At 43.2% G+C, this 11,641-nt stretch overlaps 2 protein-coding genes across 2 annotated transcripts; both read left to right on the top strand.

Moving 5' to 3' along the window:
* Positions 1-6,517: 6,517 nt before the first annotated feature.
* Positions 6,518-7,210, top strand: LOC119651701. The gene has a single exon (XM_038055451.1). The coding sequence runs from the start codon at positions 6,518-6,520 to the stop codon at positions 7,208-7,210; it is 693 nt and encodes a 230-aa protein (XP_037911379.1).
* A 2,633-nt stretch (positions 7,211-9,843) lies between these two features.
* LOC119651774 lies at positions 9,844-10,671 on the top strand. Its single transcript, XM_038055573.1, has one exon. The coding sequence runs from the start codon at positions 9,844-9,846 to the stop codon at positions 10,669-10,671; it is 828 nt and encodes a 275-aa protein (XP_037911501.1).
* Positions 10,672-11,641: the final 970 nt, after the last annotated feature.

The following is an 11,641-nucleotide window of genomic DNA, read 5'->3' on the forward strand; positions in this document are numbered from 1 at the left end:
AAGTTGCGTGATTTCAAGTTGATGTTTATTCCCAAACCAAGGAAACTCATCCACAAGGACGCAAAAGGCGTCCGTCTGATTAGTCTAACTTCCTTCTTACTAACAGGTTGGTTCACAGGGGATGCATACATTCTTAAGTGGCTACTTCACTGTAGGCAATACGCTTAACAGAAAAGTAAATCCACTGAGACAGTACTCCATGAGCTCCCAGCCTCCTTAGGCACATTCGTGGACATCGAAAGAAGCTTCAACTATATCTCATTTGCGGCAATTTGTGACGAAGCTAGACAGCATGCAGTCGATCGACAGTTGATCGATTCGATACTTTACATACCAGTCGAGCAGAAGTCTAATGATATCTTAGGTCCCACAATGAAAGGTTCACTCTCCTCTATTATTTCTTCTGATTATGAACACCTTGCTATGGCTCCAGAAGGACACAAAGGTCTTCGCACAGGCATTCCCGGACGACCTAGTCATAATAATTAATTTAGGTATTCATCTCGACTCCAAGCAAATGTGGAAGCATCATACCTAAACTTTACTAACAGTTAGAAGCTGCTCGCGCAGAGTCAGAGGATTGGTTGCTTAAGTGACACTGGAGCAGCGTATACTTCGCCGACTGCGGTACTCGAAGGGTATCCTAAATTTAGCTGCATCTAATGCCCACCGATCATATGATTTCCAGATTTGTCTTTAAAAATACATACTCCGTCGTAATAATCTTCAAGGACGAGTCAGTCATAGAAGGCGAATCGGGCGCAGGAGTTATCTCGGGGAATCCAAGTATGGACCTGGTCGTACCCCTCGGATAAACGACGGCCATGTTCCATGGGGAGATATATGCCATTTCATTGACAGCACAAGAATGCTTGCGACAAAAATAGCGGGCCACACCGTTGAAATTTGTTCTGAATGTCGCGCAGTGTTATCAGCACTAAACAGCAAGATCGTATGAATCCTTTTGGCGTGTTACTACCGGTTCCACCTAAAATTTGGCCGCCTAAACGAAACATTAGTTATGCAGACGGCAGGCCACTCAAATATGGATTGTAATGAGAAAGCTGACAGACTAGCTCGTCAAGAGCCTGGATCCACACTGGGGGAGTCAAAGCCAATTTCTGCCATCGGGCCCTCCACTGTCCAGTTTATTCTGAAGAGTGAAACTGAACGAATTCACGCAGACGACTGGAGAAATTTGAACTCCTTCTGGCAGGCGAGAATCTTTGTGAAAAAACCCGTTGCCGAGAGTGACATTTTTGTCGTCTCTCGAGAAGTGGGACATGAACACCCAATTAGGGCTTCTGACAGGAGACTGCTACTTAAACTACCATATGGAAGAATTTGGGTGGTGATTTCGACTATATGCAGCTAATGTGAAGAGAAGGAGGAGACGGCCCAGAGCTTTATATGCAGCAGGCTACAGGCCATTGAATAGGCGATTTCCGGGGATAGTACAATTGCTTTAATTAAGAAATTAGTGCTTAGAGCTGCGGCTCCCCCACTAAACTAAACTAAACTGCCATTAAAATCGGCATATTGAAAATCACAACATTTTATTTTGTAATTAACTTGATGGTCTGTATACAGTGCAAGCATCTCGATGAAGTGAGTATGCGTGAGGAAGGATGGACGGGAAGTGCTAAATGTCCGGAATTTAAGAAGACGTCACCTTGGGAAAATGAAGTTTATTCAAATAAACCTCAACTCTATAGAAACCGTCACAGTGACGTATGAGTTAGAGATTCGACTGGTAGAACGGCGCAAAACTATGTATGCGATCGACAAGCCATACAATGTACTGCGTGTCAGACAGCCAGTGGCTTTATGCGGGCGAAAATAAACGGTGTATATGTATACAGCTGTAAGGCTCACCAAGTTTAGCACTGTCTGAATTCGAGGAAATGCTTCACAATCTTTTTCTCGACGTAGTCCAAGGGTGATTGGCGGTCAGTTCTGTGATCCTTGATTGGTTTAGCAAAGAAGTAAATGGAAGGAAGCGCAGCCTATTTGGTGCTTTTGCGCAATTGGATATAGTTCTGCCCAATGAAGGTGATGTGAACACCTTGTGGAAAGGGGGTTCTGCCTCAATCAGTGACCAAAACTTTGTCAACCCTGCACTGGAACGTAGTATGTCCTGCTGGGTCAATGAGGGCTATACACACCGCAATCACCAGGCAATCTTCTTTGAGCTATGAATGGAGTGAAAGGGTGGAGAGTCATCGTGCTCGAAAGTGAGAAAGATAGTTAGTATGCAAAAGTTTTGAATGAGCAGACTTTCATAGAGATGTGGCTAGGTGAACCAAATAAAGCGGACGCCTCTACGGAATGACTTGCCCATTGCATCGTCAAAGCATGTGACGCGTTCATGCGTAGTAGGCTCTCATCCGCTTGTAGAAACCCAAACTTTTGGTGAAACAGTAAACTGGACTGCCTTAGACCAGCCTGCCACCGAGCCAAAAGAGCGGCTTATAAAGCGGTAGGTAAAACCAATCAGGAGCAAATATAGTACGCATATAAGGAAGCCCGCAAAACCCTAAAGCTTGCCACCCAACGCAGCAAGAAGGAATGCCGTAAGGAGCTGTTGGGAAGAGGATGTATCCGTAAAGAATCGTGTTGTAGTGATTCAGAGGCCATTCATCTACGCAGATCTCGTGTCCTAACCCATGGTAAAATCATCAAGGGACTATTCCCCCAGGAAGAGGAGAACACTGAAAGCTTCCAACAAGCTCTGCATATGATCCCAATACCACCAATCACCAAAGACCAGCTGCTGGATATGTGTGGTAGAATAGTAGACTGCGGGTTTGGACAGCATACCAAATAGAGCCCACAAGCTTGCCGTTAAATTCAGACCGCACATGCACGTTGCGTTGTTCGAAGCGTACATATCCAAGAGAATATTTCCAGCGATATGGAAGCAGCAGAACCCGATACTACTGCCTAATTCTGGTAAACCTGCATCATCCTCCTGCAAACGTATATGTCTTTTCGACACTGTGGAGAAAACGCTAGAGGGAGTAATCTACAATAGATTACTTCCGGTTGTTGGGAGCTAAGGAGACGGGTTCCTTAAAGCCATATTGAGCATCAAGGAAGTGAAAAATGCACTCAGTTCGGCCAATTGGAACCTAATGCGGAAAGCTCTGGTGAAGATTGGTATTCCCGCCTATCTCGCAGCTATTTCAACAGCTAGTTACAAAAACGGAAACTCTGGTATGACACCGATGACGGACCGAAGGAGTACGTTGTCTCGGCGGGTGTCTCACAAGGCTCTGTACTGACTGTGGAACATTATGTACAATGATGTACTTAATCCTTCTATTCCGAAAGACGCCACGGTCGTGGGTTACGCCGACGACGTAGCGGTGGTTGTGAAGCAAAGCATCTCGAAGAAGCTGAAATACACTCATGCGAAGGAATCAGTGCTGTTAAGATCTGGTTAAGGAGCGCTGGGCTGGCCGTATGTGAGAGTACGCTTGCAACAGAATTGGCAATCATATCATCACTTTCAAGCCGGCCTTCAAATACTTGGCAAGGATAACGTTGCAGTATACTTGTAGGCTACTTATTGCCAGGATAGTGAACTGAATAGATCCTATAGAAAGACAGCCTTAAGGGAGTGTTCTACCTTCAGAACTCTCTCAGATGAGGCGGCATTCTTTATCTGAGGAATGGTTCCGATTGACATTTTGGCAGATGAGATTACGAGCATATATAATCTGAAGTCGGACTCAGCTGAAAGAGAGAATATGTAAATAAATGGCAGGAACATTGGGAGCACTTGGGAAAGGGCTGGTTGTTTAGTCTGTAAAAATTGTACACTCTGGTGTGTCTACGCTAGAATACCAGAAAGTTAAATTGGGGAGATGCTTGTGTGTCATGAGAATTGAAATCAAGTTAACCTGATAATGGGAGAAAGGGAAAGGCTAGAGCCATGTCGAATCCCCGACGTAATACTTTATGGTATTTCCTAGGGCAAGAAGAAAGGATTTAGGGGGCGGTTTTTGGTGGGTAGAGACCGCACACAAAGACCGATTATTGGGCAGCGCAGTCTGCTATTGAGACGTTTAATATGGCAGGCTGCCACGCTGATAAATCAAAAACAGGAAAAAAATTCGGCTCACCAGAGCAGGGAACTTATTCGCAAGCTCGTTAAGGATTTTAAAAAAATTGTCTGAGCTCGTTTGCGAATCTGTCAAAAACAAATAGAAAAGTTATTAGTGCTCGTACGGCTAGAAAGAGACTTGCCGAAGTGAATCTTAACGGTTGTGGAACTAGAAAGAAGCCGTAGCTTGTGGAGTGAGACCAAAAATGAATCGCTTGAAATGGGTTCCGCGACGTCAACATTGCACAGAGGGAAATTCGAGGAATATTATGCGGTTCGCCGAATTCAACTTTGAAGTAAATTTTCATACGAGCAACTGCAATTATGAAAATTATTACCAAATTCCAAAATAAGTGATATTGGTTTTTCGCAGGCATAAAAAGCGTCGAGTTTGACCTTTGTGAGACGTGGTGTCGGTAAAGAATATTATCTGGATTGTTAGATGCCCATTGGCATGCACGGAGGAAGCAGTTCTACGCTGTTAAAATGTAGTGCTTTTAGTGTCATCCGTGAAATGATCATTTCTGAACGTGTTGGAAACTGGCTTGGTGCCTCCATTAATGCACATTTTCAGTAACACTGACTTAAATGGTGATAAATTCTAGAGAGATTACTCATCTATTATAAATCACGGATCGCAATGGGCTGGTCTAGAGAGACAAGCATTGGCAGACCTGAACCCCTTCGTACAGCTTGGGGAATTCTAAAGCACAAAGTAAGGAGTATAGCACTACATCGAAAACTCTTAATCTACGAATGGAATTCCACACGCGCACAGCAATGTGACTATATAAAAGTATAACACGAATGATAGCTGATGTAATAAAGGGCAAAGCTGAACCAGCACAATATTAATAATATTGGATAAAATGTACAACGCAAGCGGTTAAATCACTAAAAGAGGTCATTTTTTACGCTAAACAAGAACAAAATATAAGTTACAGGGTGCCTAATATTTATGGACAAGGCTGCACCTGTATCTTGTGTTTTTCCAGTAAGTAATTGAGATATTTAGTTTGCTAGCTGATTTCTCTTTCTTTCTATCTTATAAGAAACTAACGGGACAGAAATGAAATTTTTGATAAATTATCAGAAGGCCCTAATTTCTGACTAAGTGAGATGGCTGGATAGGAATCTTTCCAGATATTTGCTCTGCGGTCTAAATAACGCTTTTTCATAAGTGAAAGTTTCAGCACTCGATGAACTTTGGGTTTTTTGGCACATCTCGGGACGGGACTTCGATATCTGATAAGCCAAACTCTATGGCTCGCAAGGTCGCACTTTGAAGCTTCTATTCTATTTCTTTGTAATTAGATTACTAGACTGTCGCAGCGAAAAGCCGGGGTTCAAATCTCACTTCAGAGGAATTTGTAGAGCGACCGGATATCTGAATGAGTACTTGACTCAAATTAAGGTAATAATCGCAGTCGAGCGCATTGCTTACCACAGTACTTGCTAATGTACCATTACGGTCTTCAAAGAAGTGCTCTAACACGCTTGGAGCTGATTATTATTATTGTTTAGAATATAATCAGAATAAGTCTTTTTAAGAAATATAACACATTGCACACTATTTAAAATTTATCTAGAGTGTAATGTTAACTCGCAATAATTTGCATGCAAGGTACTAGGCTTGATTGTCAACAACGATGGTAATGAACTCGCAGGAAAATGTATTGAAGAAACTCAGCTCAAAATACATTGCATGAGAAATTGGTTGACATAGCGTTTTTTTGTTATATTCGTACCTATGGTTTTTTAGTCTACTAAGAATTTTACCTGTAAGCAAATATTGTGTATATAATAAGTGCTGAAATGCAATAAAATTTCAATATGGTTCAAGCACACAAGCCTTTAATTTATTTAAAGCTTAGGTGAGACTGCCTAAGCACTTGGCCATATTCAGTTTGATTTTTTAGAAAAGTCAGTTTTTTAGTCCGTCGAGCCGGATACTGAACGAATTGGAGAAATTGTTCTTTACCGCAATTTTTGCGCTCAATATTTTCCACCGTGTAAATTGAACAAATCAATTTGGTGCAAAATAGTGGCAAGACTCCGGTGCTATAGAGCTTAAATCCGTCAGTATTCTTCGTCACGTGACAAGATGACCATGACCATGTCGCAGGCTTGCCAGGAACGACATGGAGCAGTCCTGGATAACCTTTCAGGAGATTCCAGTAAACAAAAGTCCTACTTGGAACAGTATGAGAGCGCCGAAGAAACGTATTTGGATTTGCTCACTCGTTTCAAGTCGAGCTTGGCGGCATACCAGCCAATCACACAACATATGAATAGCAGCAATTGGAAAGATTGACTATCCTGAAGTTTGATGGGAAATACAGTCAGTGGCGCAATGACATGTTCAATTCGTTAATTCACTGCAACGAAACGCTGTCTGCGGTTGAAAAGATGCAGTACTTGAAAACACATGTTCAAGGTGATGCTGCAAGAGTCATTCAACATCTCGATGTGAACAACGAAAATTACGAGGCAGCAAGGCACATGTTGCGAGAACGATATGACAACAAGCGAGCCATGGCATGGAATTACTTGCACAAGTTCCACAACTTGCCAATGGCAAAGGAAGATTCTGATTCCTGTACCAAACGAGTAATGGACACCACCGCAGAGTTCATCGCTAATATGAACAGTATCGACCTCAACACTAAACATTGCGACTTATTGGTCATTCTCGAAACAACTCAGAAATTGGACCAACAATCTCGACGATTATGGGAAGCATCACTGGGTGCTAACGCAGAGTTATCCACCTTGAAATCGTTTTTGGAGTTCCTGACGAGTTGGTTCAGGACACTCGAGGCGTTGAAAATTCCTCGGAAAACTTCTAAGGTTGACTCACTGACGACTACAACGACAAAGGCATGCAGCATTTTCACCAAGGTCCACTACGTGAATCAGTGCGACAAGTTCAGAGAGATGGACGAGCAACAACGGAAAAATAAAGCAAGGAAACAAAACTTGTGCTTTAACTGCTTGAGGAAGGAACATGGCGTCAACCAATGCCCCTCGAGTGGCAGTTGCCGGACATGTTCGAAGAAGCACAATTCGTTTCTACATAACGGTGAAATAACAAGCTTTTAAAAAAAATTGACAGTCGATGCTAAACCGTTCATCCCGACTACCCAAGCGTTGTTGGCTGGGGATGGAACGGAGGATCAAACAGTACTACTCGGAACCGCTCGAGTTGATGTGCAAAGTGTTTCGGGCGAATTTGTGACTTTGAGAGCTTTAATAGATTCTGGGTCGAAAAGGAGTTTCATTTCGGAATCAGCGGTTCAATTGCTTGGTCTACGAAGGCGGTTCTCAAAGATACATATATGCGGAGTCGGAGCAGGTACAAGAATGCAAAGTAAAGGCAGTATGGAGTAGTATTCGTCAACCGAAACCCCAGTCAAGCTGCCAGCGGGACTATCAGTCAACAAATTAGCTGATCCCCAATACGAAACTCCAGGACGAATCGACATTCTGCTTGGAGCAGACACCTACAACGAGATCGTGTTAGCAGGGTTCAAAAAGGGATATCCTTGTGCAGTGAAAACCAGATTTGGCTGGATTTTACTCGGTTCAACTTCTGCTCGAAACAATCAAGAGGGCATTTTGACATTTATCGCTACTGAAGACAGCACGGATAGGCTGGTCAAGAGGTTTTGAGAAATCAACGAGATACCGAGCGAACAGCCGATAACAAGGGACGAGGAGGCAGCTATGGAATGGTATCAGCAGACCAACGAGTCTGGCAGATACATTGTTCGGCTCCCGTTTAAGCAAAATGCGGATCCCGGAAAAACCTTGTGCAACTCGCAGCAAAAGGCGTATATTCGCTTCTCGCAATTGTAAAAACGATTGAACAACGACGATGAATTAAGGAACCAATCTGTAGCATTCATGGAGGAATACCTTGAGCTAGGCCACATGGTGGAAGTGCCAGCCGCACATAAGTCTGCAAAATAGACATATTACTTGCCTCACCATGTCGTACGCAAGGATGACAGTAGCACCACAAAGCTCCGAGTCGTTTCAATGCGTCTCAAGCAACACCGACAGGCAAGTCACTTAACGATATCTTGCTCGTCGGTCCCAACATACAGAATAGCATCACTCGTGTATTGATGCGATGGAGAACGCATCGATACGTGATAGCAGCTGACATCGAAAAGATGTACCGACAGACAAGTATACATTCTCAGGATCAGGACTATCAACGAATCCTGTGGCGAATTCATCCATCCGAACCGATTAAACATTTTAAGTTAACAACAGTTACATATGGCACGGCCAGCGCCCCGTACTTAGCGATGCGCACTTTGCATCAGCTATCGGATGACGAAAAGGTACACTATACATTGTTGATGTCCTAACAGGCAGAGATACAATCAAGGAAGCGCAGACCTTACAGCAAGACCTTATCAAAATACTACAAAACGGAGGGTTTAAATTACGGAAATAGGCAGCAAATCACGATAGTCTATTGAAGTAAATTCCTGTTTCCAATAGAGAAGCGAACCCACCGTTAAACATCGACGAGGAAGATTACATCAAGACGCTAGGACTACAATGGCATCCAGCAAGGGATTGCTTCTTCTTCAAGGTTACCTTAGAGGAGATCACAGGTACTGTGCTCACGAAACAATTGCTTTCTGAGGTAGCAAAATTATTCGATCGATCGAAAATAATGATGCAGCAGCTGTGATTACAACACAGAACCTGGGATGAACTAATCACAGAAGAACTAGATGCGAAATGGCGAAACTTCCGTTCAGAGTTTCGGGTTTTTCAGGAAATTAGTATTCCAAGATGGCTACACTGTAGTGCAGCTATTCAAGTCCATCGATTTTGTTACGCCTCAGAAGCAGCATATACGGCAGTCACCTACGTACGCATTGAGGAACGTGACGGTTCCACAACTGTTCAACTCATAACGTCGAAGTCCAAAGTCGCACCGTTAAAGGTCCAATCGATTCCACGGTTGGAGCTGTGCAGCGCTGCGCTCTTGTGCGACCTGATGTCAACTACGTTAGAAGCCCATGGTTGGAAGCATGTCATTCCCTATTATTGGACAGATTCGATTATCGTACTACAATGGCTCCAAAGTCCAGCAGCTAAATGGAAAGTGTTTATCGCCAATAGAGTTAGCCACATTCTTCCTCCTCCGATTCCAAACAATGGCGACATATAAATAGCAAAGCAAACCCGGCAGATGTCACATCCCGTGGAATTTTCCTCAAGTTTTTGAAGAATCATGTATTGTGGTGGAACGGCCCGGACTGGTTAAAGGAACATCAAGACAAATGGCCGAAATCAAGATTCATATGCAACAAAGCAGTCACCAATTTAGAAGTACGACAAAAGGCACATGCTCCACAAGTATAAAGGCAGAAGAAAGGGAGAATTTAACGGAACGATTCTCATCATTCACAAAACTCGTAAGAGTCATCGCTTACTGCAGAAGATGGAGGTCTAACTCTCACAACCCATTTTTAAAGTCAGATGAGCTCCGACAAGCGGAAACCGCTCTCATTAGGATGATTCAGCGAGAGGCATTTGCAGATGATATAAATATACTCAACACCAACAGACCCTTGGCCAAAACTAGTTCCTTGATTATATTAACACCGTTCTTTGACTCAGACTAGATCTTGCGGGTTGCTGGAAGGATACAGCAGAGTGCTGTAAATTTCGATACAAAACACCCTATACTACTACCCCGAGGACATATGGCTAATCTGGTCATAAAACATTACCATCATCTAATGCTGCATGGTCCCGCTCAGCTAGTACACTCGACGATTCGTACAAACCACTGGATTATTGGCGGGCTCACGGCCGTGAAACAATTCGGGAAGAAATGTTTTAGAATGAACGCCAAACCGAGTCAACAACTGATGGGAATACTGCCTCAGAAACGAGTACGGCCAGGAAAACCTTTTGCTCGGACAGGAATTGATTACGCCGGCCGAATCACAATTAAATGGAGTAACGGTAGAGGGACCAAGACCGCCAAGGCATACATAGTTGTGTTCGTATGTCTATCTAAAAAGGGTGTACATCTTGAGCTCGCTAGCGATATAACAGCGAAAACGTGTATTGCAGCAATAAGACGGTTCATTGCAAGGAGAGGTATGTGTCCCACCTTGATAAGTGACAACAGCACCAATTTTGTAGGAGCTGACAAACTGTTGCGTGAGACGGCACGAAAGATGATTGCGGAAGCACAAGGAAAACTAGCTGTAAACAACATCAACTGGAAGTTTATTCCACCGGGAAGTCCTCACTTTGGAGGGATTTGGGAGGCAGCAGCCAAAAGTATGAAGCGCCATTTGATCAAAACCATCGGTGCGCACTTGCTAAACGTGGAAGAAATGTCCACGCTGTTAGCACAGATCGAAGCATGTATGAACTCGAGGCCCTTAACACCATTGAGCACTGATCCACATGACCTTACCGCTTTGACTCCTGGACATTTCTTGACGGGGGAACATCTGTTTGAACTGCCGGACGGAAATACAGAAGACAAAGACAAAACCTACAACTCGAAGGCGTAGGCATCTTAGAAATGGATCCTGGTTGCAGTCCAAAGAGTTCTACAGTTATTCTTCGAACCACTCCCACCGATATCCACAACGCTGTGGTCCAGTACACCTACGTGAAACCCGTCATCATCCAACGACTTGACACAATTAACACGACAGTTGTGTATGTACCATCAAAGACAATTCTCGAACGAGACGACAACTTCATTGAGGAGACTCAACATGAAGAAGCCCAACTTCGAGCCGATATAAAGACGACTGCTTGTCATCACCTTAGGCATCAGACCTTCGTATTAGTGTCCGGGCTCGGGTTCAGGTTCCTGATTACCAGCATCATCATCACTGCCCTCCTTTGCAAATTCTGCAAGTCACAAAGCTTCCAACCAACTTCATCACCCAGAACATCTCCTGAATCCACGGTCCAGTGGTACGACCACGATAAATACAAGAACCAGTGGTTCTTGGCTGGGTAGAATGTTTAGAATATAATCAGAATAAGTCTTTTTAAGAAATATAACACATTGCTCACTATTTAACGCTTTATCTAGAGTATAATGTTAACTCGCAATAATTTGCATGCAAGGTACTAGGCTTGATTGTAAACAACATTGCATGAGAAGTTGGTTGATATAGCGTTTTTTTTGTAATATTCGTACTTATGGTTTTTTAGTCTACTAAGAATTTTACCTGTAAGCAAATATTGTGTATATAATAAGTGCTGAAATGCAATAAAATTTCAATATGGTTCAAGCACACAAGCTTTTAATTTGTTTAAAGCTTAGGTGAGACTGCCTAAGCACTTGGCCATATTCAGTTTGATTTTTTAGAAAAGTCAACAATTATAAAGACAGTTTGAAGAAGACTTTCACATCAGTCTGTCTGTACCGAGCATACCGTTGATAGTGTACCTAAATTCTGCTGAGTTCTTTGTGTGGCTTGCTGTGAACTTGATTCATCATTTCCAAGGAAAGAGCTCAGGGCT

The sequence above is a fragment of the Hermetia illucens genome, chromosome 1 (genome assembly GCF_905115235.1).
Source record: "Hermetia illucens chromosome 1, iHerIll2.2.curated.20191125, whole genome shotgun sequence".
NCBI lineage: Eukaryota > Metazoa > Arthropoda > Insecta > Diptera > Stratiomyidae > Hermetia > Hermetia illucens.